The sequence below is a fragment of the Pyrus communis genome, chromosome 1, assembly GCF_963583255.1.
Source record: "Pyrus communis chromosome 1, drPyrComm1.1, whole genome shotgun sequence".
NCBI lineage: Eukaryota > Viridiplantae > Streptophyta > Magnoliopsida > Rosales > Rosaceae > Pyrus > Pyrus communis.
The window spans coordinates 41,662,244-41,689,914 of record NC_084803.1 but is presented as its reverse complement, the minus strand read 5'-3'; the positions used below and the strand labels follow the sequence as shown (position 1 = coordinate 41,689,914).

Here is a 27,671-nt window from a genome sequence, read left to right as displayed (position 1 = left end):
CAATCTAAATCCCCTCCTGTGTACTTCGTTCATGCGTCATTGTAAGATGATGAATGCTTAATAAGTTTATGATTCTGTGCCTCTCTCTCTCTCGCACACAGGCTGTGCATTCATTTAGTCAGATCCATTAAGTACTCAAATCAAACAATCCAACTGAGTGAATAAGAATTACATTGACACTAAATGGTTTCTGTTTTCTGTACAAATATAACGAGAAAACTCTGGTCTTGTTTTTTCTCCAGAAGTGAGTGAGTATAAGATTTAATTTGTGAAACTACCGCATATATGCCTAAGAGAATCTATACAGAACTGCTGTTGCCAAGGCTTCTTTCTGACTCGTCTGGGTCCTTGCTTTCCTTTCTATTAGGTTTTGGTACGGGCTCATCACTTCCAAAAGGTAATACAACTACAGGGGCTGCAGGCACTGTGTCCCAACGCTCCTTCAAGAATTTCATAAACCTTTTAACCATTTCCCTCCTGAACTCAAGCTCTCGTGTGAACAGATCGAAGATAAAAAAGGCAAGAACAAGTTTGAAGGGGAAAATGAGGAGAACAGTTGCAGAAGATAACAACACCAGTGCAACCTCGGTCGTTATCTGATAAAAATTTAAATCAATATGATTACTTATTGATCAGCCTGAAGTAACTGCAAACTAATCCATGATAAAACCACCTTTTTTTTTCTTTCAAAATTACACGAATTTAACAATTAATACATACCTGAGGCTGACCCGAAAGGAAAATTGTATGTATTTTCAGAAGCATGACGTTCAGATTCTGTAAATAACTTTCCACATCATGCATAGCGTCTTTTACAGCTATAATTTTTTCAATGGTATTTGAAGGAGGCTGATCACGGATAGTAATTTTTCCAAATGATCGTCCAAGGCGGCCTTGCTCCTTTAGCCCCTTCAACGTCAGCATGACAGTTGCCAAAATAATCAATGCTGTTGGGAATACATATGACAGCAAATTCCTGGCAAAGTACCTCAGCAGATTAGCTCATGGTAAGATCACAGTGTGGAAATTTAAGGGGTACCACATGCATATGAAATAACCAGTTGAATTGAGTACTCTGATAGTAGGTTAGAGTGAAGAAAGAAAGATAAAATGGGTACTTAAATTAGATTTACAGATTTAATGACATCTTCACCTAAAAGGTGAATTTTGATGATAATACATACTATATGATACCATAGTCATTAGTCATCTCCCCGTCAATGTTTACGTAAATAATATTAGACCAATATCTCTTTAACAAGCAATGCAACCAGAGTCATTAGTCATCTCAACTTTTTAGGGGTAACTTGTACAATAACTGAACAAATTAGAGCATCCAACAGAAAACTAACTGGCAATAGGTGGAGAGGCCAAAGACGTTACACATTGCAATTCAAGCCTTACAATCCCAATGTGAGACATATCCTCAACACACACCCCCGCTTATGTCTGTTGGTTTTAACGTGGAATGTCTGATCCGTTACCATGGAAAAGAAACTAGAGTATCCAACCCAAAACCAATGGGCAATGAGTTGAAAGGCCTAAGACATCATATATTGCAATTTGCAATACAAGGATTTACATTCCCTATGTGGGATATACTCTCAACAAAACTCTAACAGAAATGAACCTACCTGAAAATGACTGTATACGCAAAGGCAAGAAAAGAAATGGTCAAGTGGGGCTCCTCCCAGCGCCTAAGTTTTTCAAAGTTTGTTGCAGTTATGGCCAGAGGAAGCAGAAGTTCCTGCAAAGGCAAAATGAAAGCACCGGCACTGTTTATTTTGTTGTTACAGTATGCTTAAAAAATAAGACATAACTATGGTTACAGCTTCTCAATGTCAATTATCTTATGACGTGAACATAATGATGTTCATTGTGCAGTGAAGAAAGTTATGGAAAGTAGAGGTTGCCATCATGGATAAGCAATTTATAACCAACCTTAAATAGATCAATGTTACTGGGTATTCCCTTAAGGGTTGCAGCATCAATTGTGGCTTGAGTTGTTTCAGCTTCCTGCCATTTTTGTTTGCAAGTTCTTGTTGCCCTTTCAACAAGAGCCACATCCGCAACGACAAGATTCTTACTTAATACCAGCCCCTGTCTTGTTGAAGTATTCTTCCAAAAGCTAACTGAAGAACTTGAAGCCCAACATGGAGATCTCTTCCATTTGTGCAAGTAAACACTGCCATCTATGTCAAACACATGATTGCTGCTGCTTTCAATCATTTCATTGGAAGCACTTGTTCCTTGAGCTAGTGGGTTGTCCGCCTCTAAATACTTTGTTATCAGTGGTCCACCCCAATAATTAACTGCTAGAGTCTGAGAAACTACATCACCAAAGGGTACATACTGTAAATATGTAAACTGAACAAGTTTGGTGGGATCATCAAGTAACTTTCTCATAAATTGAAGAGCCTGTAGTCTAGCTATACTATTAATGGCACTGGCCATAGCTCTTTCCTTCCCTTTGTGAGCGCCATAAACATGAAACTTGGCTTCATCATCTTCCTCCGGTCCATAATTACAGATAAACTTGTGTACAGCATTAATTTCACTAATAAATGCATGCCACACGTCTCGCCTCATTTCTCCACCTAAGTCAACAAATTCAAGCACCCATGTTTCTGATCTGTATAGTTTTATCAAAGAAATGAGCTTTTTAAGAAACACCGAATGAACAAAAAAGCATCTGTATTCTCTATTCTGTACAGAAATTAGAGATGGCCTGTACACTTATCACTAACATGATTAATAGATCCTGAACTGGTCGATCATAAATTCAAACTTAGGAGATTTAAACTGAATGACACAAAAGATTTTAAGTAGATGACTGTCAAGAAGCTTACTCACTTGGGACCATATGATACAGAGACTGCAGAGTCGAAGAGAACAGAACCAAAAGGTCCAACTTTTGCTTTCTTAACTTGTAATCCTTGTTTCGTAAGATCCAATCTTATAGAATCCTTTTGCCCAACAAGGCCAACTGCCTACAGTATAAAGTGAAAAATAAGAATGATTTGAGACTAGCAATGCCACAACTCAATAAAAAGTTTAGAAAGAAGAAAACAGGAACAGAAATATTTAGTTCAGTTGCAAATACTATATCATAAAGTCTAAAAGCATGAAGTATCTAAAAGCAAAACTATATCATAAAGTATCTAAAAGCAATACCCTACAGTAGTAGCTATATTGGTTTTCGCTCAATGAAAAATCACAACATGAATTTTCTACCTGTTCCAAGTATCAGACCACTGCTAATTTACTAACTCTAGACTGGCTAAAAAAAAATTCTCTACAGCTCATACCATCAAAATTTAGGCATCAAAGTGTAAAAAGCACGAAGAAAAGAAAAGGAATACCAGCACAAAAAGCTGAAGCATTTCCCGTCAGGGATTGAGATCTCTGAATTTTGATGTTTGCATTCTTTGTAAATCAAAATTAAGAATGAGAATTCAATACATGGTTTGAAAAATAAACCATGGAAATTTGGTTCCAAGTGTGTGCCATAGTGCTTTCTTCTTCTTTTTTGTCAAAGTGCCATAGTGCTTATACAGTATACATTTGCCAATAACCTAATGGACTTAAATGGAAAAGGACATGAAGTTATCCCTCAATTTCCAATTAAACAATTTGATGTTAAAAGTCAACGTAAAAGTATAAAACTCATAAACAGATTAATTACCTCAAAATAAATTGCTTTATCAGTTAACGTAACTTTTCCTGGCCATGCCATATTATTCTCCCATTTTAGGACAGGCCGCTTCCTGCTGGTACCAATGCATAAAATTCTCTCCTCAGAAAGGTTGGAACTTGGTCGAGTCTGGTATGATTTTCTTCCTTTGTGAATCCTACATAAATAAGATTTTTTCAACTTGAGCTTCCTAGAACAAGGAGAATTAATTTGCAAATTTAGCAGGCATGCACATTAACCTATTATGAAAATGTAATACCTGAGACATCCGTGCACAATGTATGGAAATTAAAAGCCAAAAACTGAAAAAATTGGAAAAACATGACGAAGGATATCTTGATTGAGCCATAGTTGTGACCATGGAAAAGGGATCCAGTTGTATCCCTGATTTCCGTGACCAAACCATTAGGCAGCTCCCTAGGACTTATGGTTCCAAGGAGACTACTGGGGAGTCTTCTCCACTGACAGGGCTAGAGTGACTGGAAGACACAATTCTCATGCCAATCGAGGTGCATTCTATACATTGTTAGGGATGGGGAGGCCTCTACCATGAGTTGGAAACTATTCTAAAGCCTATTGTTGTACTTTTATGAACAAACAAAAGCGAATTTTAACAAAGTACCAATATCAACGTCGTAGGTGAAAACTAAAACAAACAATCTCAAACTAACACAAGAGATTTACGTGGTTCGGCGTAAAGCCTACATCCACGAGCGAAGCATGGCGAGGAATTTCAGTAAACAAACAGAGATTACAAAAAAGTGTTTAAACTCTCACAACCCAAATCCCACAAATTACAAACCCTAAACCAAACGAGTAGAGAACTCAAACAAACGGAGAAGATTCTCCCAAATTGCTCTCTAACTCACAAATTGACTCTCACCAAAATGCCACACGAATGAGTCATGTGTTTCACACGCACTCATGATTCGTTTCACACGCACTCATGATTCCAAATGGTGACCTCCACCCCAAAACCCAATTAGAGAAAACTCTCTAAGCCACGGTGAGGCACACAAAATACACTAATCCTAAGTTCCTATTTATAGTGCATAGGACTTAGGTTACAATAAGAATCCTAATAGGAAGTAAATACAAATCCTAATCAAATAGGTAATTAACAAAATCCCTCCACCAAGGAAACCAACTAAGAAGTCAAAATCCAAACCAAAATAGGACACCAAAACCAAATAGGTAACACAAACCTAATTCTTTGCATCATCCTAATTTTGAGCCGTAAAACCCAACACCTATGGTACAAAACAGTAAGGCAACAAACAACTTTCAACTCTTCCTATCCATATCATCAAAGGAATAGAAAAAAATTGTCATCAAAGGAATAGAAAAAAATTGAAGTTAGGTAGTTTTGTTTAAGACATTTTGTAATAAGAAAAGAAAATAAACTCACGTCCATAAAAGCACTGAAAGGATTTTTCAATGATTATAATTACAGAATCTTAATCCAATTTCTCTACTTATCACGCTTATCAGAAGACTTAATTCAATCATATAGAGTTAGTAAAATAACACAAAAATGAAACTCACTTGAGAAGTTCATCAACATAAGTCAACCACGTGCCCAGAGAGATGCCCTGTTCATCACCGGCAAGAGCCTTAAATAGATTATGCACTGTTGACCTATCAGCCACACCAGAAATAGCAGGAGCCATGCGAACAAAAGCCTCTTCTCTGACAAGCTTTCTCTGTTCACCAGATAAATAAATCTACTTTAACTGACCACTATCAACAATACAATGTAAGAATGTACACAGGCTAGAACTACGTAGGTTTAACCATTTAGCCTTATAAAAGTAATTCTCTAGCATGTTCTTGGAGGTGACAATTTTTACCCTAAATCTAATTATCTCATAGAGCATGGTATCAGTCATATCGTCCATGCCAAAAGTGGCCCACACCCGCTATTTCCTTCTAACTCATGATAGTCATAATCAAAATTGCAGTTTTAAGCCAAAGTATAATTTAAGTATTTATTTGTTCCAAACTCTGGTTTAAATAAATAAATAGATATGTGAAGAATGAACCTGTAAAGAAGCTTTCTCTGAACCATTAGCAAGATCTTTCCGATAAGGGTTCTCCCATGCAAGCATAGTTATAAATATGAGTCTTTGGAATGGAGGTTCCTGTGGATGCACCAACATTGTCCAGAAACAAGAACCATATACATATTAATTAATCTCAAAATTCAAATTTTCCCGGACAGTAAAGAAAATAAAATTAGCTTCAACCACAAATCACCAAATTGAAAAATTCGGAAATGCTAATGACATCATCAGGTTTCTTGGTTCAAGACACACAAAATAAATAAATAATTCAATACACAACAGATGGCTACTATTAGCACGTTTCCCATACAACATCAATGGTACCATTGGGGTCCTTCCCTTAGACAGGAAGAATAATACTTGCAAAATTGCTAAACAGTTGAAACAAGAGGACAAGAATAAAACAAAAGATTACAAGTAATATCCGCGCAGATTATAATATTAGTCACAAGAACACACTATTTCAAAACAAAAATTGTAAAACTTTTAACATGTCAGTGAATTATATGTACTTCTAGACAGAACCGCTCTAACAAAGGACACCAATCTTTCCCTTCACCATGCGAGAAAGAATTTGGAAACTAGACTAGAGACAATGAAAAGGTTTGCATATGGAAGTTTCTCAAAGTTGCTTCAAAATAGGAAAATCCAGATCTCATTTGGATATTCGAGAAAGTAACATATGGATAAACCAATTCTTATTCTCGAGCACAAATATGACATGAGAAATGAGTTCCACTTGCAGTAAGTACTACTAACCTTGAGGGAAGGATGAATATCAGAATTATCCCTTGACAGAAACCTGAAGCAGCAATATTCCACCAAATTGCGGGCATCATTATATGTAGACTCAGAGACAAGTGCTTTAAATATATTCTGCATTTTCTTCCCCGTCAATCCATTCATCCTGCATATCTTAACTTCAAAGAGTTAAATGATAATTCTTCTGTCAGTGTGAGAAGCCTATAAAACCAAGGAAGCTTTCGCATAGTGTAGCCATGTATAACTTTCCCCAATCAGGGCAATATGTGAATAAACCATATTAGAGTTAACGGACAGGAAAATTGAAAGCAAAACTGTCTCTGGCATATATACAAATTGCAGGTCAGTTTAATGCAGTAAGATGGATCACTGATGCATTGCATTATGATATTTCTTCTTCCTTTTAAAAAATCCCTACCTTTCTTGGAATAAAAAGTTTTTCATACCGTAAAAAGAAAATATTACAGGTACTATTAAAGCAGTTCATCTTACAGGCAAAATTTCATATTTCAAATGAAGAACCATGTCACAATGGAGACAGATGTAAAAACTTCAAGCCAAATATTTTAACTGAGAAAGAAATTAGGACCAACAAATTCACCTGCTAAATTGCTCTATAGATACAACAGCAGCTAAAGAGAGAATTCCATTTGGTGTTCTGCTATTAATAGTCTGTTCTGCCATAAATATGTCCTCCATATCTTGTGTCTCTAAAGCATCTCTAGTGACAGGCTTTTTAGTCTGGCCAGTTCTTGCCAATGGAGACGCCATTTCATTTATAAAGCTTTGCGTCTTTACTAGCCATGAATTCAACTTTTCTTGCACTGCATCTGCCAAGATACAATAGTTTTAGACAGCCAAAGCTCGAAACAAGATTAAAGAGACCTTTTTTAAAATAAAAAAAAGTGTTTAACCTAGAGCTTATGATGAGCACAGACAAGCAGCAGTTCATTCAGCCTAGCCGACAATGATAAATAGTAACTGTGCATCGTTTTCCTTATGCTTTCACTTTCCGCATTCTATACGTAGTAATTGTTTGTACTTTTCTCTTTTATACACCCTTAAAATAATCAAAACTGGAAGATTTTTGATCATTCAAGAGGCTTATTATATTTTCTTTCTCTATTATATTTCCCAAAAAAGAAAAATGATAAAAGCTATGTACTTTACGAAACCAAAAGGTTCATGAGGCCTTTCCTTCGATGATCAGCAAGGGACAACGGCGGAGAATTATTATTTGGCAGTGCCTGGAAACTCTTATGATCCGTATCTTCCAGTTCAATCATTCTTTTCAGCATTCTAATTGAATAAATGAGACAGTTATGAATTATGAACACGCCAATGGTATTTCTTTCCTTCTTTCTTATTCCATAAATTGGAAAGCTTTTCAATTCGAGTTCAATCACAATTGAAACAAACATTTAGGACCGTTCGATAACCATTTAGGCCAAAACTTTGGGACATAAAATTGCACTGAATGATATTATTAGTAAACCAAGAGACACATGGATTTGGTTTAATCTCTGGTTTATACATAAGTTTCACAAAACCAAGTGAATCCCACAATTTAACTCAATCAATGAAACATGAAAAATCAAGAAAATTAATGGAAACAAATAATAAACAAGCAGACTCACTTGCATCAACGTCGTTGAGCTTCCACCTATCCCCCAGAGACTGCGCCACAACCTTGAACCGCAACTTGTTACGCTCTGAAGAACTCCTGCCGCAATATCCAAGCACAGGACGATTCCCACGCCATGAAAATCCAGGGTTGGGTGCAGCAGGTGATGTTTTGAACTGGGTAACTGAGATTTTCGACAGCATCTTCTTCCTTTTCGCTCAAAATCTTCGGGACTCGAGGTCTGAAACTAAGCAGGAACTTGCTTGCTGAGGAAGCGTGTGAGAAAAACTTACTGGACGAGTGGGGCAGAGTCGGCAGACGGAGAGAAAGGCGGAATATGAGAGGCTAATCCCTCCGTGTGGTCGGTTCAGCAGACTAATCACTCCATGTGATACATGTGATGTATGGCCGCTGGATGAGCAGATTGCTCCAACCTTCTTTTGTCTAAGCTTTCCGTACCGACTATTAATTTGCACCTTATTATTCGGAGATTCGTTGAAATCTCACTTTACTACACTTATTTTTCTTTGTCTTACTTTTATACTTAAACTTTATTTTTATTTTATTTTATAAAAGGATGAAAGGGATTAGGCGAGTCGTATTTCTCTTTGACGCCAGCAAAATGAAATGATATTTTTGTCACTTTTATACTTCCTTTAGTCTTTTTGTTAAGTACTTTGTTAACTGATGACGTGACATAATTTTGATTCGTCTAATTTACTTTGTAGAGCGACAACTCAAAAATTAAGTGGTTGAGCATCAAATATAATTTGTCTATTTATTGAATAGTAATTAGATGACTAAATGATTTTAAATTTAATTTATTCTTTTTGTATAAATAATTTTTATAAAGTAATTTAGAAAATAAGTGATTCAAATCATTAAACGGGATTAAGTTAAGATGTGCTAGAAGGCCCAATAATGTTTAAACGTGGCCCAAAAGGTGCTCCAACTTACGTCTTTAATATATGGGAGATTTGCCAATTTCCGAAACATTTTTACGAGTAATTATTTTTATATTACACTTAACGGAGTTAAATTCGGGGTTAAATGAGTGTCAAATAAATTTCCACGTGTCACAAAATTAGAGGTGACATATAGATTGTTTTTCCGGATTTACCCTCTTGCAAACCTTTAAAACCTTCTGAACAGGGATACAATGGCAGAGCAGAGAGCAGCATGGCCTTATCTTGTTCTTGGTCACCTATGCTTCTCACAACCACCCAATCCTCCTCCTCCTCCGCCGCGTCGCCGTCGACTCCTAAACTAGTCCCCTGTCATTTTCCGGGGAAACCCACCACCACCAACATTCACACACTCTCCAGCTGCAGTTCAAGTTCTCAGAAATGGAGAGCCAAAGTTTCATTCTTTCCTGCATTTTTGAACAAACGCAAAGATACTCGGCCTCTCAAGGAAGAGCTTCTTGACGCCATTGCTCCGCTCGATCGAGGCGCCGATGCCACTCCGGAGGACCAGCAAACTGTTGATCAGGTTGCCCTTTGCATTCCCTTTTGTGCTTTTAGCTTTCATTTGTTATCTGGATTCTGGCTTTTCCTTGTATTAATTGCACTTTGAAGCTAAAATATGTGACAGGAATTCTCCTTAAATCATTGACTGGGCAATTGGGCTCTGAAAATTCTATAAAAAAGAAGAAACTTTTGGAATAATTTCATTGCAGATGAAGAAACACTTAAAATACCAGCCAGGAAACAGTTCATATTGCCATATTTTATGCTTTTGTGTACATTCTAAATGAAATTAAGTGGAATCATCGGGGCCTCGGAGGCAACGAATAAGTATTGCATAATTTCTTTCTAGTAGCTTAATCGTTTTAAAAAGAATGTCGAAAAGCCTGTATTAGCATGTTCATTTAGACTGTGTTTATTTCTGTCATCTCATGATTTATCTCAGTAGAGATGTGTGACATTAGTTTCTGATACCTGTGTGCACCTTTCTATTTTTGTTCCGCGGAATGCATTTCTAAATAGATTGCACGCAAACTTGAAGCAGTTAACCCAACAAAGGAACCACTCAAATCTGATTTACTCAATGGAAAATGGGAGCTTATATACACTACTTCAATGTCTATTCTGCAAACTCAGGTAAATCGATTGAAATTTCCACTTCCATTGATATTTATGTCGTTCCAAGATTAGAAGTCTGTCTAAAGACTCTAAGCAAATGAAATTGTATAAAATTGATGTTGTAGCTTCAGTGGATTCTTGATGTTTTGGATATTTGTTTTGTGTAGTTCTTGTTCCCTGAGTAATGACAGGCTATGTCGAAAATGGAACCTTGGTATGAAAAATATTTGTGTCACTTAGGACTATACTGTTGAGAATCAATGTCAACCCAAAACAATAAGTAATCCACAACCCAATCTAAAACCCAAATCCATATCTAGTTTGATGATGTAATTGCTTACAATTGCAAAGTTAGGTAAGGTTGTGTGGAAGACAACATAATTAGGTGCAATTAATGTGTTTTGTGTGGTAGTAAATAAACTTAGTTTAATTAAGTGTGTGGTGTAGCTTTCATTTGGTTTACTATAAATACCCAAGTCCCCAAGCATTATATATCATCCAAGGAAAAACAAAGCTTAGAGCTAAATAAGAAAAGCTTTGCTAATTAGTTTGTTTTGTGAGCTTTCTTTAAGAGTGTGCTCTATTTTCTTCTTCTTGGGATCGTTAGAGTTATCTTGGATACTCTTCTTATTCAACAATTGGTATCAGAGCCAAGTCGGTCAGGGATCGTTTTTGGTAGAGCATTGGTTGTAAAGTCTCTTGAAATTCCGAGTATGCTCTGTGGTTGCAGTTTTGACTGATCTTCCACATCAGAAAAGATTTCTTGAGATTATTGCTGGGGTTATCACAAACCTTGAGAAGGAGCTTCTTTGTGTCGAGAGTAGTGTATTACTCTGCACGGTAGTCACTCAAGCTTGTTCGGTGTAGTCAAAGTCTTGCCGATACGATGGGTGATCTTCAAGTTGTTGGAGGAATCAAGAAGCTCAACAACCAAAACTATAACGCGTGGGCAACGTGTATAGAGTCTTACCTTCAAGGTCAAGACTTGTGGGAGGTTGTCGGTGGTAGTGAAGTTACACAACCGGCAGTGGAAGATGCTAACGGCGTCTTGCGGAAGTAGAAAATTAAAGCAGGCAAATCAATGTTTGCCTTAAAGACCACAATAGAAGAAGAAATGTTGGAGCACATTCGGGATGCTAAAACGCCAAAGGAAGCATGGGACACTTTTGTTACACTCTTTTCGAAGAGGAACGATACAAAATTGCAACTTCTCGAGAATGAGCTGCTATTGATGGTACAACGCGACATGACGATTGCCCAGTACTTTCACAAGGTGAAGTCGATATGCCGCGAAATTTCAGAATTAGATCCAACAGCTCCTATTGGGGAAACCAGGATGAAGAGAATAATTATCCATGGTTTGAAGGAGAATAGTGAAGATGGCTGGGATGCTGAAGCATTATTCGCTACGGAGGAAGAAGAAGAATTAGCCCTCACTTTAACAACACCAGAACGCATTGACCACAAAAATGATTGGATCGTAGATTCGGGTTGCTCAAATCATATGACGGGTGATAAACAGAAGCTGCAAAATCTATCTGAATACAAGGGAGGTCGTGTGGTGGTGACAGCCGACAACTCAAGGTTACCGATAGCTCACATCGGTAAGACAATAGTTAAGCAAACGATATTTTACAATAAGAAAAAAGGAGGATCTGAATTCGGAAGTGGATTGAAGAGGAAAGTCCTAATCACTAGAGTTGAAAATATAGAATCTATTCCACATATATAATGATAATTTTTAGAATATATATCATACAATCATTTTTTAAATAATAAAAAAAAAGTCTCAAACCCTATTTCCTTGCAATAATTATGTAGTTATAATATTATTTTGTTGGAAGTAGAAAGAGGATGTGATGAAAATAAACTCATGAGAACTGGGAAAAATTGATATATGGGAAGGAGGGATGCTTATATAATTCTCCTGTAATGTTAAGCAGATATACACACGCACATATATTTATATATAGCAGTTTCAAATGTATTGTAGCAGCTGTAGGCCACCACCACCCTCTAATAAATTTGACAATGACAATCCACGTTGCCTAGGGCTAGGGTTTGGTTAGTGTTGTCATTTCGATATAGCAAAGAATTAATATTACTATCGAGACAAAAGTATGCACCCCCACCCCCCTTCCCCAAAAAAAACTCAAAAAAAAATTCATGAAAGAAAAAGGTATCCCCTTTGAAAATTTGAGATGCCCTTAAAAGTTGTCTTTCAACTGTTCGACGAATTACCTCTATGAGCACTTTTGGTAAGGTAGCTGCTATTCTCATGCCTTTGTATGCTTTGATATGGGCATCTTTCGATAGGCTTACTTGGCATATGTTGGCATATGTAGCTGTTATCCTCATGCCTTTGTATGCTTTGATATAGGCATCTTTCGATAGGCTTACTCGGCATATGTTGACATCTGTTGGCATACTCACTTAAAGCCTATTGACATCAGTCGACATGCTTGTTTGGAAGTTGTTGACATCTGACAATAGAAGTGCAATATGACCTGGCAAATGACATCATGCCTACTAAGACTCGATGAAATGCCAATTTTCATGATATACTGACCAAAAAATTTTGTGTGTTGCGCGCACTACTCTTATTGACCCTCCCAATAATTAATAAGCTTCTTAGTCGAAATGCCCCCTGAAACTACTATTGAGTCTCAGTTTACCCCCTGAAACTAGTTTTGTCTCACTTTGCCCTCTGAAATTGACATTTTCAACTCTTTTGTCTCACTTTACCCATTTATGTTAATTTTAAGGGTATTTGAGACATTTCACTTTAACCATTTATGTTAATTTTAAGGGTATTTTAGACATTTATGGAGTTGAAACGTAAACATTGTGATAATTGATTAACTATGTTGCATTGTGTGGCCTGAGGTTAGAATTCTTGCAGTCCCCTTATCCTATGGGAGTGCATGATCTGATGACAAGCAAGCATGAAACAAGGATAGTCTTTGGGGTGAAATGCCTCACAATAGTTAGGTCATCTCCAACGGAGAGGGCTAAAGGTCTAAAAGCTAAAAAATAACCTTATTTGGCCAAAAACTCATCTTCAACCGATGACTAGGTTATAATTTTATGGAGCTCATCAGACTATAATTTGACCAAAAAGGCATTATGCTAGCCAAATGTAGCCTCCCTTAGCCCTTTCTTGGGGCCCAGCTTCTTAGTTTCAATAATCACAATGTTTGAAAACTTTAACGGTAGTTTAACTAAATTAACCAATAAATTTAAAATATAAACTTAAAACTAATAGATTATTGAGGAGGCTATGTTTAGCCCCTTCGGCTGGAGATGATATATCAATATGGATTGACATTGTTCATTAAAAATATTTTTTTGCAAGGCTATAATTCTAGACGGGACTATGTTTAGCTCTTCTAGTTGGAGATGGCCTTATGCACTAGTTATAGGGCTTTCTGCTTTGCTAGGGTCACTGGACAGGGAGGGGGGGGGGAGGGGGAGAACGTATATCGTATGTGACCTTACTTTTGCTTTGTAAAGAGATGGTTTTCACAAATCGAAACCATGACTTTTCAGTCAGAAAGGAACAACATTTCCGTTGTTTCAAAACTCACCTTCAAATGTGATTATTGAATATGTTGGTTAAATCTATTACATACTAGACTAATGGTTCTTGATATGTTAATTTTCCATGTTTGGTCTTGTGTTGTGGTCGATGCACTTATGATTTATGGTCTCGTGCTTTACTCACATGAGCTTCATAGCTTACCGAGTTTTTCATGTGACCTAATACATCATTCCGCGGTGTAAGGGTTATTCTTGCAGAATATAACTGTTGAGAGGCAAGGAGCTTCCGAACGTGTTGCTGATTTTTTTCGTTGCATTATTTATTTCTTAGTGAGCGGACTGTACTAATTGGCTTTGCAGCTAAGAGTTCAATATTAACTTGTGCATTGAAGTTTTGATTAATTTTCACTTCGGTTAGAGACTTCCAAAACTTGTTCCCCATTTTTTTAGTTAGGAGATGCAAGTGCAAAGAGCTTGAAGATGACCTGGGATCACACATAACACAGTGAATTCAAACAAGGCCAGTCTGCAATGGTCGAATATGGGCCTGAACTGGCTGAAATTTTCCCAAGAACGGTAACAGCGCATGCCAACAGGGAACTGTGGAACCACCATTAACTGCACCGGCCTCCGGCAGCCCACCTGCCTCAGTTGCGGAGTTTACAGTTGGGGAGGAGGGGTTTCAGTACTATGATGTTAACGTGGTGGATGGCCTTTTAATTTACCTATCATAGTTTAAACCTACTAATGGGAAAGGCAATTGCAGCACTGCTGGAGGTTTAAAATCAATACAGATGGGAGTTGGATCCGCCCGCCAATTGGTAGACAAATCATCTCAATCCATTGGATCTGCCCGCCAATTGGTAGATATAAAATCAATACAGATGGGAGTTGTAAAGACCCGTTTATTCACATAAGCGCTAGAGGTTTGATTCGTAATTCTGAAGGGGATTGGATTAAGGGATTTGCTGCTAATTTAGGCAGAGGAACCATCATGGAAGCTGAGATTTGGGGTGTTTTCATGAGCCTTTCTATAGCCTGGGATGAGGGTTGCAGGGATGTGATTCTTGGGATGCTGTTATTTTGATCCAAAAACTTATTTTGGTTTCGCACCCGCTCTACAATCTCGTTATTGACTGCAAAGAAGCCATCGAAAAAAATTGGAGATGCGAAGTCACTCATATCTATAGAGAAAAGAATGCCTCAACTGATCACATGGCTGACTTGGGTCATGGGTTATCCCTTGGCCTTCATGTTTTTGCTTCTCCTCCTACCACCGCTACTAATTTTCTAGTTTCTGATTCTATTGGCAGGGCCCTTCCTAGGGCTGTTCTTGCCTAGCTTTGTTTTGCTTGCCGGGTTTTGCCCTCCTCTGTACCAAAAAAAATTTGCAGCACTGCTGGTTGTAATGGAAGCCAGAGGCAAAACTGCCCTTCGGAGGGAAAACAGAGCAGTCATGCCTGTCGAAGCTCATGCAACATGTTCAACACCAATTGGTGTCTGTATGCAAATTGGACACTGCACAGGCAACAGATAAATCGCACGAAATTGATACAAAAATCTATCTACACAACAAGCACATAACAAAAAGATGCACCTACCTGAACCGCAGTTACCGCACTTGGAAAGCAAAATAATAGAAAAATCAATGAAAAATCAGATTTCAAAGCAAAATTCAGATGGTTTAATTCCAGTTCCAGCATATGCCCAGAACAAGTGTTCCGCGTAACATGTGAGAAACTCAAACCCGACGTATTTGTTTCCAAATCAAAGATGCCAAACTCTTCATAAACAAATAAACTGAAATCCAACGGATTTGTTTCCAATGACAAACTACATAACAATCAAATTGACCTAGCAACCACAATACGACGTGTAGCCTGTTAAGAAATCATGGCATAAGAAAAATGCATGGTGCACATCTCTACGCATAAGGCAAAACATAACCTGCCAAATTGGAAACGTAAGCACTGAAAAAGAAAATACCTTGTGCAGGTTTCACCTGGATGAGATCTAAACCGGCTGGCCTCGTTACCAAGAGGGACATACCCAGGAAGTCGGTAGAATCTGATAGTTCTCTTATACCTGTCTGTACTGGAGCAAACAATCTAAATCCCCTCCTGTGTACTTCGTTCATGCGTCATTGTAAGATGATGAATGCTTAATAAGTTTATGATTCTGTGCCTCTCTCTCTCTCTCTCACACAGGCTTTGCATTCATTTAGTCAGATCCATTAAGTACTCAAATCAAACAATCCAACTGAGTGAATAAGAATTACATTGACACTAAATGGTTTCTGTTTTCTGTACAAATATAACGAGAAAACTCTGGTCTTGTTTTTTCTCCAGAAGTGAGTGAGTATAAGATTTAATTTGTGAAACTACCGCATATATGCCTAAGAGAATCTATACAGAACTGCTGTTGCCAAGGCTTCTTTCTGACTCGTCTGGGTCCTTGCTTTCCTTTCTATTAGGTTTTGGTACGGGCTCATCACTTCCAAAAGGTAATACAACTACAGGGGCTGCAGGCACTGTGTCCCAACGCTCCTTCAAGAATTTCATAAACCTTTTAACCATTTCCCTCCTGAACTCAAGCTCTCGTGTGAACAGATCGAAGATAAAAAAGGCAAGAACAAGTTTGAAGGGGAAAATGAGGAGAACAGTTGCAGAAGATAACAACACCAGTGCAACCTCGGTCGTTATCTGATAAAAATTTAAATCAATATGATTACTTATTGATCAGCCTGAAGTAACTGCAAACTAATCCATGATAAAACCACCTTTTTTTTTCTTTCAAAATTACACGAATTTAACAATTAATACATACCTGAGGCTGACCCGAAAGGAAAATTGTATGTATTTTCAGAAGCATGACGTTCAGATTCTGTAAATAACTTTCCACATCATGCATAGCGTCTTTTACAGCTATAATTTTTTCAATGGTATTTGAAGGAGGCTGATCACGGATAGTAATTTTTCCAAATGATCGTCCAAGGCGGCCTTGCTCCTTTAGCCCCTTCAACGTCAGCATGACAGTTGCCAAAATAATCAATGCTGTTGGGAATACATATGACAGCAAATTCCTGGCAAAGTACCTCAGCAGATTAGCTCATGGTAAGATCACAGTGTGGAAATTTAAGGGGTACCACATGCATATGAAATAACCAGTTGAATTGAGTACTCTGATAGTAGGTTAGAGTGAAGAAAGAAAGATAAAATGGGTACTTAAATTAGATTTACAGATTTAATGACATCTTCACCTAAAAGGTGAATTTTGATGATAATACATACTATATGATACCATAGTCATTAGTCATCTCCCCGTCAATGTTTACGTAAATAATATTAGACCAATATCTCTTTAACAAGCAATGCAACCAGAGTCATTAGTCATCTCAACTTTTTAGGGGTAACTTGTACAATAACTGAACAAATTAGAGCATCCAACAGAAAACTAACTGGCAATAGGTGGAGAGGCCAAAGACGTTACACATTGCAATTCAAGCCTTACAATCCCAATGTGAGACATATCCTCAACACACACCCCCGCTTATGTCTGTTGGTTTTAACGTGGAATGTCTGATCCGTTACCATGGAAAAGAAACTAGAGTATCCAACCCAAAACCAATGGGCAATGAGTTGAAAGGCCTAAGACATCATATATTGCAATTTGCAATACAAGGATTTACATTCCCTATGTGGGATATACTCTCAACAAAACTCTAACAGAAATGAACCTACCTGAAAATGACTGTATACGCAAAGGCAAGAAAAGAAATGGTCAAGTGGGGCTCCTCCCAGCGCCTAAGTTTTTCAAAGTTTGTTGCAGTTATGGCCAGAGGAAGCAGAAGTTCCTGCAAAGGCAAAATGAAAGCACCGGCACTGTTTATTTTGTTGTTACAGTATGCTTAAAAAATAAGACATAACTATGGTTACAGCTTCTCAATGTCAATTATCTTATGACGTGAACATAATGATGTTCATTGTGCAGTGAAGAAAGTTATGGAAAGTAGAGGTTGCCATCATGGATAAGCAATTTATAACCAACCTTAAATAGATCAATGTTACTGGGTATTCCCTTAAGGGTTGCAGCATCAATTGTGGCTTGAGTTGTTTCAGCTTCCTGCCATTTTTGTTTGCAAGTTCTTGTTGCCCTTTCAACAAGAGCCACATCCGCAACGACAAGATTCTTACTTAATACCAGCCCCTGTCTTGTTGAAGTATTCTTCCAAAAGCTAACTGAAGAACTTGAAGCCCAACATGGAGATCTCTTCCATTTGTGCAAGTAAACACTGCCATCTATGTCAAACACATGATTGCTGCTGCTTTCAATCATTTCATTGGAAGCACTTGTTCCTTGAGCTAGTGGGTTGTCCGCCTCTAAATACTTTGTTATCAGTGGTCCACCCCAATAATTAACTGCTAGAGTCTGAGAAACTACATCACCAAAGGGTACATACTGTAAATATGTAAACTGAACAAGTTTGGTGGGATCATCAAGTAACTTTCTCATAAATTGAAGAGCCTGTAGTCTAGCTATACTATTAATGGCACTGGCCATAGCTCTTTCCTTCCCTTTGTGAGCGCCATAAACATGAAACTTGGCTTCATCATCTTCCTCCGGTCCATAATTACAGATAAACTTGTGTACAGCATTAATTTCACTAATAAATGCATGCCACACGTCTCGCCTCATTTCTCCACCTAAGTCAACAAATTCAAGCACCCATGTTTCTGATCTGTATAGTTTTATCAAAGAAATGAGCTTTTTAAGAAACACCGAATGAACAAAAAAGCATCTGTATTCTCTATTCTGTACAGAAATTAGAGATGGCCTGTACACTTATCACTAACATGATTAATAGATCCTGAACTGGTCGATCATAAATTCAAACTTAGGAGATTTAAACTGAATGACACAAAAGATTTTAAGTAGATGACTGTCAAGAAGCTTACTCACTTGGGACCATATGATACAGAGACTGCAGAGTCGAAGAGAACAGAACCAAAAGGTCCAACTTTTGCTTTCTTAACTTGTAATCCTTGTTTCGTAAGATCCAATCTTATAGAATCCTTTTGCCCAACAAGGCCAACTGCCTACAGTATAAAGTGAAAAATAAGAATGATTTGAGACTAGCAATGCCACAACTCAATAAAAAGTTTAGAAAGAAGAAAACAGGAACAGAAATATTTAGTTCAGTTGCAAATACTATATCATAAAGTCTAAAAGCATGAAGTATCTAAAAGCAAAACTATATCATAAAGTATCTAAAAGCAATACCCTACAGTAGTAGCTATATTGGTTTTCGCTCAATGAAAAATCACAACATGAATTTTCTACCTGTTCCAAGTATCAGACCACTGCTAATTTACTAACTCTAGACTGGCTAAAAAAAAATTCTCTACAGCTCATACCATCAAAATTTAGGCATCAAAGTGTAAAAAGCACGAAGAAAAGAAAAGGAATACCAGCACAAAAAGCTGAAGCATTTCCCGTCAGGGATTGAGATCTCTGAATTTTGATGTTTGCATTCTTTGTAAATCAAAATTAAGAATGAGAATTCAATACATGGTTTGAAAAATAAACCATGGAAATTTGGTTCCAAGTGTGTGCCATAGTGCTTTCTTCTTCTTTTTTGTCAAAGTGCCATAGTGCTTATACAGTATACATTTGCCAATAACCTAATGGACTTAAATGGAAAAGGACATGAAGTTATCCCTCAATTTCCAATTAAACAATTTGATGTTAAAAGTCAACGTAAAAGTATAAAACTCATAAACAGATTAATTACCTCAAAATAAATTGCTTTATCAGTTAACGTAACTTTTCCTGGCCATGCCATATTATTCTCCCATTTTAGGACAGGCCGCTTCCTGCTGGTACCAATGCATAAAATTCTCTCCTCAGAAAGGTTGGAACTTGGTCGAGTCTGGTATGATTTTCTTCCTTTGTGAATCCTACATAAATAAGATTTTTTCAACTTGAGCTTCCTAGAACAAGGAGAATTAATTTGCAAATTTAGCAGGCATGCACATTAACCTATTATGAAAATGTAATACCTGAGACATCCGTGCACAATGTATGGAAATTAAAAGCCAAAAACTGAAAAAATTGGAAAAACATGACGAAGGATATCTTGATTGAGCCATAGTTGTGACCATGGAAAAGGGATCCAGTTGTATCCCTGATTTCCGTGACCAAACCATTAGGCAGCTCCCTAGGACTTATGGTTCCAAGGAGACTACTGGGGAGTCTTCTCCACTGACAGGGCTAGAGTGACTGGAAGACACAATTCTCATGCCAATCGAGGTGCATTCTATACATTGTTAGGGATGGGGAGGCCTCTACCATGAGTTGGAAACTATTCTAAAGCCTATTGTTGTACTTTTATGAACAAACAAAAGCGAATTTTAACAAAGTACCAATATCAACGTCGTAGGTGAAAACTAAAACAAACAATCTCAAACTAACACAAGAGATTTACGTGGTTCGGCGTAAAGCCTACATCCACGAGCGAAGCATGGCGAGGAATTTCAGTAAACAAACAGAGATTACAAAAAAGTGTTTAAACTCTCACAACCCAAATCCCACAAATTACAAACCCTAAACCAAACGAGTAGAGAACTCAAACAAACGGAGAAGATTCTCCCAAATTGCTCTCTAACTCACAAATTGACTCTCACCAAAATGCCACACGAATGAGTCATGTGTTTCACACGCACTCATGATTCGTTTCACACGCACTCATGATTCCAAATGGTGACCTCCACCCCAAAACCCAATTAGAGAAAACTCTCTAAGCCACGGTGAGGCACACAAAATACACTAATCCTAAGTTCCTATTTATAGTGCATAGGACTTAGGTTACAATAAGAATCCTAATAGGAAGTAAATACAAATCCTAATCAAATAGGTAATTAACAAAATCCCTCCACCAAGGAAACCAACGAAGAAGTCAAAATCCAAACCAAAATAGGACACCAAAACCAAATAGGTAACACAAACCTAATTCTTTGCATCATCCTAATTTTGAGCCGTAAAACCCAACACCTATGGTACAAAACAGTAAGGCAACAAACAACTTTCAACTCTTCCTATCCATATCATCAAAGGAATAGAAAAAAATTGTCATCAAAGGAATAGAAAAAAATTGAAGTTAGGTAGTTTTGTTTAAGACATTTTGTAATAAGAAAAGAAAATAAACTCACGTCCATAAAAGCACTGAAAGGATTTTTCAATGATTATAATTACAGAATCTTAATCCAATTTCTCTACTTATCACGCTTATCAGAAGACTTAATTCAATCATATAGAGTTAGTAAAATAACACAAAAATGAAACTCACTTGAGAAGTTCATCAACATAAGTCAACCACGTGCCCAGAGAGATGCCCTGTTCATCACCGGCAAGAGCCTTAAATAGATTATGCACTGTTGACCTATCAGCCACACCAGAAATAGCAGGAGCCATGCGAACAAAAGCCTCTTCTCTGACAAGCTTTCTCTGTTCACCAGATAAATAAATCTACTTTAACTGACCACTATCAACAATACAATGTAAGAATGTACACAGGCTAGAACTACGTAGGTTTAACCATTTAGCCTTATAAAAGTAATTCTCTAGCATGTTCTTGGAGGTGACAATTTTTACCCTAAATCTAATTATCTCATAGAGCATGGTATCAGTCATATCGTCCATGCCAAAAGTGGCCCACACCCGCTATTTCCTTCTAACTCATGATAGTCATAATCAAAATTGCAGTTTTAAGCCAAAGTATAATTTAAGTATTTATTTGTTCCAAACTCTGGTTTAAATAAATAAATAGATATGTGAAGAATGAACCTGAAAAGAAGCTTTCTCTGAACCATTAGCAAGATCTTTCCGATAAGGGTTCTCCCATGCAAGCATAGTTATAAATATGAGTCTTTGGAATGGAGGTTCCTGTGGATGCACCAATATTGTCCAGAAACAAGAACCATATACATATTCTTTAATCTCAAAATTCAAATTTTCCCGGACAGTAAAGAAAATAAAATTAGCTTCAACCACAAATCACCAAATTGAAAAATTCCGAAATGCTAATGACATCATCAGGTTTCTTGGTTCAAGACACACAAAATAAATAAATAATTAAATACACAACAGATGGCTACTATTAGCACGTTTCCCATACAACATCAATGGTACCATTGGGGTCCTTCCCTTAGACAGGAAGAGTAATACTTGCAAAATTGCTAAACAGTTGAAACAAGAGGACAAGAATAAAACAAAAGATTACAAGTAATATCCGCGCAGATTATAATATTAGTCACAAGAACACACTATTTCAAAACAAAAATTGTAAAACTTTTAACATGTCAGTGAATTATATGTACTTCTAGACAGAACCGCTCTAACAAAGGACACCAATCTTTCCCTTCACTATGCGAGAAAGAATTTGGAAACTAGACTAGAGACAATGAAAACGTTTGCATATGGAAGTTTCTCAAAGTTGCTTCAAAATAGGAAAATCCACATCTCATTTGGATATTCGAGAAAGTAACATATGGATAAACCAATTCTTATTCTCGAGCACAAATATGACATGAGAAATGAGTTCCACTTGCAGTAAGTACTACTAACCTTGAGGGAAGGATGAATATCAGAATTATCCCTTGACAGAAACCTGAAGCAGCAATATTCCACCAAATTGCGGGCATCATTATATGTAGACTCAGAGACAAGTGCTTTAAATATATTCTGCATTTTCTTCCCTGTCAATCCATTCATCCTGCATATCTTAACTTCAAAGAGTTAAATGATAATTCTTCTGTCAGTGTGAGAAGCCTATAAAACCAAGGAAGCTTTTGCATAGTGTAGCCATGTATAACTTTCCCCAATCAGGGCAATATGTGAATAAACCATATTAGAGTTAATGGACAGGAAAATTGAAAGCAAAACTGTCTCTGGCATATGTACAAATTGCAGGCCAGTTTAATGCAGTAAGATGGATCGCTGATGCATTGCATTATGATATTTCTTCTTCCTTTTAAAAAATCCCTACCTTTCTTGGAATAAAAAGTTTTTCATACCGTAAAAAGAAAATATTACAGGTAATATTAAAGCAGTTCATCTTACAGGCAAAATTTCATATTTCAAATGAAGAACCACATCACAATGGAGACAGATGTAAAAACTTCGAGCCAAATATTTTAACTGAGAAAGAAATTAGGACCAACAAATTCACCTGCTAAATTGCTCTATAGATACAACAGCAGCTAAAGAGAGAATTCCATTTGGTGTTCTGCTATTAATAGTCTGTTCTGCCATAAATATGTCCTCCATATCTTGTGTCTCCAAAGCATCTCTAGTGACAGGCTTTTTAGTCTGGCCAGTTCTTGCCAATGGAGATGCCATTTCATTTATAAAGCTTTGCGTCTTTACTAGCCATGAATTCAACTTTTCTTGCACTGCATCTGTCAAGATACAATAGTTTTAGACAGCCAAAACTTGAAACAAGATTAAAGAGACCTTTTTAAAAAAAAAAAAAGTGTTTAACCTAGAGCTTATGATGAGCACAGACAAGCAGTAGTACATTCAGCCTAGCCGACAATGATAATAGTAACTGTGCATCGTTTGCCTTATGCTTTCACTTTCCGCATTCTATATGTAGTAATTGTTTGTACTTTTCTCTTTTATACACCCTTAAAATAATCAAAATTAGAAGATTTTTGATCATTCAAGAGGCTTATTATATTTTCTTTCTCTATTATATTTCCCAAAACAGAAAAATGATAAAAGCTATATACTTCACGAAACCAAAAGGTTCACGAGGCCTTTCCTTCGATGATCAGCAAGGGACAACGGCGGAGAATTATTATTTGGCATTGCCTGGAAACTCTTATGATCCGTATCTTCCAGTTCAATCATTCTTTTCAGCATTCTAATTGAATATGTGAGACAGTTATGAATTATGAACACGCCAATGGTATTTCTTTCCTTCTTTCTTATTCCATAAATTGGAAAGCTTTTCAATTCGAGTTCAATCACAATTGAAACAAACATTTAGGACCGTTCGATAACCATTTAGGCCAAAACTATGGGACATAAAATTGCACTGAATGATATTATTAGTAAACCAAGAGACACATGGATTTGGTTTAATCTCTGGTTTATACATAAGTTTCACAAAACCAAGTGAATCCCACAATTTAACTCAATCAATGAAACATGAAAAATCAAGAAAATTAATGGAAACAAATAATAAACAAGCTACTCACTTGCATCAACGTCGTTGAGCTTCCACCTATCCCCCAGAGACTGCGCCACAACCTTGAACCGCAACTTGTTACGCTCTGAAGAACTCCTGCCGCAATATCCAAGCACAGGACGATTCCCACGCCATGAAAATCCAGGGTTGGGTGCAGCAGGTGATGTTTTGAACTGGGTAACTGAGATTTTCGACAGCATCTTCTTCCTTTTCTCTCAAAATCTTCGGGACTCGAGGTCTGAAACTAAGCAGGAACTTGCTTGCTGAGGAAGCGTGTGAGAAAAACTTACCGGACGAGTGGGGCAGAGTCGGCAGACGGAGAGAAAGGCGGAATATGAGAGGCTAATCCCTCCGTGTGGTCGGTTCAGCAGACTAGTCACTCCATGTGATACATGTGATGTATGGCCGCTGGATGAGCAGATTGCTCCAACCTTCTTTTGTCCAAGCTTTCCGTACCGACTATTAATTTGCACTCTATTATTCGGAGATTCGTTGAAATCTCACTTTACTACACTTAATTTTCTTTGTCTTACTTTTATACTTAAATTTTATTTTTATTTTATTTTATAAAAGGATGAAAGGGATTAGGCGAGTCGTATTTCTCTTTGACGCCAGCAAAATGAAATGATATTTTTGTCATTTTTATACTTCCTTTACTCTTTTTGTTAAGTACTTTGTTAACTGATGACATGGCTTAATTTTGATCTGTTTAATTTGCCATGTAGAGCGACAACTCAAAAGTTAAGTGGTTGAGCATCAAATATAATTTGTCTATTTATTGAATAGTAATTAAATGACTAAATGATTTTAAATTTAATTGCTTCTCTTTGTATAAATAATTTTTATAAAATAATTTAGAAAATAAGCTATTTAAATCATTAAACGGAATTAAGTTAAGATGTGTCAGAAGAAGGGCCCAATAATGTTTAAACGTGGCCCAAAAGGTGCTCCAACTTACGTCTTTAATAATGGGAGATTTGCCAATTTCCGAAACATTTTTACGAGTAATTATTTTTATAATACACTTAACGGAGTTAAATTCGGGGTTAAATGAGTGTCAAATAAATTTCCACGTGTCACAAAATTAGAGGTGACATATAGATTGTTTTTCCGGATTTACCCTCTTGCAAACCTTTAAAACCTTCTGAACAGGGATACAATGGCAGAGCAGAGAGCAGCATGGCCTTATCTTGTTCTTGGTCACCTATGCTTCTCACAACCACCCAATCCTCCTCCTCCTCCGCCGCGTCGCCGTCGACTCCTAAACTAGTCCCCTGTCATTTTCCGGGGAAACCCACCACCACCACCATTCACACACTCTCCAGCTGCAGTTCAAGTTCTCAGAAATGGAGAGCCAAAGTTTCATTCTTTCCTGCATTTTTGAACAAACGCAAAGATACTCGGCCTCTCAAGGACGAGCTTCTTGACGCCATTGCTCCGCTCGATCGAGGCGCCGATGCCACTCCGGAGGACCAGCAAACTGTTGATCAGGTTGCCCTTTGCATTCCCTTTTGTGCTTTTAGCTTTCATTTGTTATCTGGATTCTGGCTTTTCCTTGTATTAATTGCACTTTGAAGCTAAAATATGTGACAGGAATTCTCCTTAAATCATTGACTGGGCAATTGGGCTCTGAAAATTCTATAAAAAAGAAGAAACTTTTGGAATAATTTCATTGCAGATGAAGAAACACTTAAAATACCAGCCAGGAAACAGTTCATATTGCCATATTTTATGCTTTTGTGTACATTCTAAATGAAATTAAGTGGAATCATCGGGGCCTCGGAGGCAACTAATAAGTATTGCATAATTTCTTTCTAGTAGCTTAATCGTTTTAAAAAGAATGTCGAAAAGCCTGTATTAGCATGTTCATTTAGACTGTGTTTATTTCTGTCATTTATCTCAGTAGAGATGTGTGACATTAGTTTCTGATACCTGTGTGCACCTTTCTATTTTTGTTCCGCGGAATGCATTTCTAAATAGATTGCACGCAAACTTGAAGCAGTTAACCCAACAAAGGAACCACTCAAATCTGATTTACTCAATGGAAAATGGGAGCTTATATACACTACTTCAATGTCTATTCTGCAAACTCAGGTAAATCGATTGAAATTTCCACTTCCATTGATATTTATGTCGTTCCAAGATTAGAAGTCTGTCTAAAGACTCTAAGCAAATGAAATTGTATAAAATTGATGTTGTAGCTTCAGTGGATTCTTGATGTTTTGGATATTTGTTTTGTGTAGTTCTTGTTCCCTGAGTAATGACAGGCTATGTCGAAAATGGAACCTTGGTATGAAAAATATTTGTGTCACTTAGGACTATACTGTTGAGAATCAATGTCAACCCAAAACAATAAGTAATCCACAACCCAATCTAAAACCCAAGTCCATATCTAGTTTGATGATGTAATTGCTTACAATTGCAAAGTTAGGTAAGGTTGTGTGGAAGACAACATAATTAGGTGCAATTAATGTGTTTTGTGTGGTAGTAAATAAACTTAGTTTAATTAAGTGTGTGGTGTAGCTTTCATTTGGTTTACTATAAATACCCAAGTCCCCAAGCATTGTATATCATCCAAGGAAAAACAAAGCTTAGAGCTAAATAAGAAAAGCTTTGCTAATTAGTTTGTTTTGTGAGCTTTCTTTAAGAGTGTGCTCTATTTTCTTCTTCTTGGGATCGTTAGAGTTATCTTGGATACTCTTCTTATTCAACAATTGGTATCAGAGCCAAGTCGGTCAGGGATCGTTTTTGGTAGAGCATTGGTTGTAAAGTCTCTTGAAATTCCGAGTATGCTCTGTGGTTGCAGTTTTGACTGATCTTCCACATCAGAAAAGATTTCTTGAGATTATTGCTGGGGTTATCACAAACCTTGAGAATGAGCTTCTTTGTGTCGAGAGTAGTGTATTACTCTGCACGGTAGTCACTCAAGCTTGTTCGGTGTAGTCAAAGTCTTGCCGATACGATGGGTGATCTTCAAGTTGTTGGAGGAATCAAGAAGCTCAACAACCAAAACTATAACGCGTGGGCAACGTGTATAGAGTCTTACCTTCAAGGTCAAGACTTGTGGGAGGTTGTCGGTGGTAGTGAAGTTACACAACCGGCAGTGGAAGATGCTAACGGCGTCTTGCGGAAGTAGAAAATTAAAGCAGGCAAATCAATATTTGCCTTAAAGACCACAATAGAAGAAGAAATGTTGGAGCACATTCGGGATGCTAAAACGCCAAAGGAAGCATGGGACACTTTTGTTACACTCTTTTCGAAGAGGAACGATACAAAATTGCAACTTCTCGAGAATGAGCTGCTATTGATGGTACAACGCGACATGACGATTGCCCAGTACTTTCACAAGGTGAAGTCGATATGCCGCGAAATTTCAGAATTAGATCCAACAGCTCCTATTGGGGAAACCAGGATGAAGAGAATAATTATCCATGGTTTGAGACCCAAATATCGAGGGTTCATTGCCGCTATACAAGGATGGCCGACACAACCATCGCTTGTTGAGTTTGAAAATTTGCATGCAGGTCAAGAAGCTATGGCCAAGCAAATGGGAGGAGTCTCACTGAAGAGTGAAGAGGAAGCGCTCTACACCAACAAAAGCAAAGGCACCTTCAAGCGGTACACTGGTAGTGGATCTAAAAAGGATGGAGAAAAG

At 37.3% G+C, this 27,671-nt stretch overlaps 3 protein-coding genes and 1 long non-coding RNA gene across 5 annotated transcripts in view; 2 read left to right on the top strand and 2 right to left on the bottom strand.

Moving 5' to 3' along the window:
* Positions 1–154: 154 nt before the first annotated feature.
* On the bottom strand, positions 155–8,597 carry LOC137719655 (uncharacterized). 2 transcript variants are annotated; one of them, XM_068458693.1, is made up of 11 exons: positions 8,157–8,597; positions 7,121–7,349; positions 6,517–6,664; positions 5,737–5,835; positions 5,240–5,397; positions 3,686–3,851; positions 2,854–2,990; positions 1,942–2,632; positions 1,635–1,747; positions 721–976; positions 155–596 (listed from the first exon to the last, which is right to left on the bottom strand). In XM_068458693.1, the coding sequence occupies exons 1-11, from the start codon at positions 8,344–8,346 to the stop codon at positions 300–302; spliced, it is 2,484 nt and encodes an 827-aa protein (XP_068314794.1). In that variant the 5' UTR covers positions 8,347–8,597; the 3' UTR covers positions 155–299. The 2 variants fall into 2 exon arrangements, with proteins under 2 accessions (XP_068314794.1, XP_068314803.1); XM_068458702.1 differs by lacking the exon at positions 8,157–8,597 and having other exon boundaries at positions 6,517–6,672; positions 7,121–7,246.
* Positions 8,598–9,322: 725 nt separating this feature from the next.
* Positions 9,323–15,853, top strand: LOC137712054 (uncharacterized). Its single transcript, XR_011065191.1, has 3 exons — positions 9,323–9,634; positions 10,132–10,245; positions 14,012–15,853. It is a non-coding gene; the product is annotated as an uncharacterized lncRNA (long non-coding RNA).
* Positions 15,854–16,027: 174 nt separating this feature from the next.
* On the bottom strand, positions 16,028–24,422 carry LOC137712044 (uncharacterized). The gene is made up of 11 exons (XM_068451195.1): positions 24,027–24,422; positions 22,994–23,222; positions 22,390–22,537; positions 21,610–21,708; positions 21,113–21,270; positions 19,559–19,724; positions 18,727–18,863; positions 17,815–18,505; positions 17,508–17,620; positions 16,594–16,849; positions 16,028–16,469 (listed from the first exon to the last, which is right to left on the bottom strand). Exons 1-11 carry the CDS (start codon positions 24,214–24,216, stop codon positions 16,173–16,175), a joined length of 2,484 nt encoding a protein of 827 aa, XP_068307296.1. The 5' UTR covers positions 24,217–24,422; the 3' UTR covers positions 16,028–16,172.
* Positions 24,423–25,194: 772 nt separating this feature from the next.
* The window catches only part of LOC137711792 (probable plastid-lipid-associated protein 4, chloroplastic), a 13,738-nt gene continuing 11,261 nt past the window's right edge, over positions 25,195–27,671 (top strand). Inside the window, exons 1-2 of the mRNA XM_068451007.1 lie at positions 25,195–25,507; positions 25,997–26,110. Coding sequence (XP_068307108.1) covers positions 25,196–25,507; positions 25,997–26,110 — 426 coding nt within the window. The 5' untranslated portion in view covers position 25,195. The remainder of the gene's footprint in view (positions 25,508–25,996; positions 26,111–27,671) is intronic.

What these genes read in the sequence shown, in the direction of transcription:
- LOC137719655 (XM_068458693.1), bottom strand. Translation starts at nt 8,346, where the DNA reads ATGCTGTCGAAAATCTCAGTTACCCAGTTCAAAACATCACCTGCTGCA. An exon ending in ATAAAGCAATTTATTTTGAG is followed by an intron (nt 2,991 to 3,685) that starts GTAATTAATCTG and finishes TTTATACTGTAG; the next exon opens with GCAGTTGGCCTTGTTGGGCA. An exon ending in GTAACATTGATCTATTTAAG is followed by an intron (nt 1,748 to 1,941) that starts GTTGGTTATAAA and finishes TTGCCTTTGCAG; the next exon opens with GAACTTCTGCTTCCTCTGGC.
- LOC137712044 (XM_068451195.1), bottom strand. Translation starts at nt 24,216, where the DNA reads ATGCTGTCGAAAATCTCAGTTACCCAGTTCAAAACATCACCTGCTGCA. An exon ending in ATATTCATCCTTCCCTCAAG is followed by an intron (nt 21,709 to 22,389) that starts GTTAGTAGTACT and finishes GTGCATCCACAG; the next exon opens with GAACCTCCATTCCAAAGACT. An exon ending in TCCTTTCGGGTCAGCCTCAG is followed by an intron (nt 16,470 to 16,593) that starts GTATGTATTAAT and finishes AATTTTTATCAG; the next exon opens with ATAACGACCGAGGTTGCACT.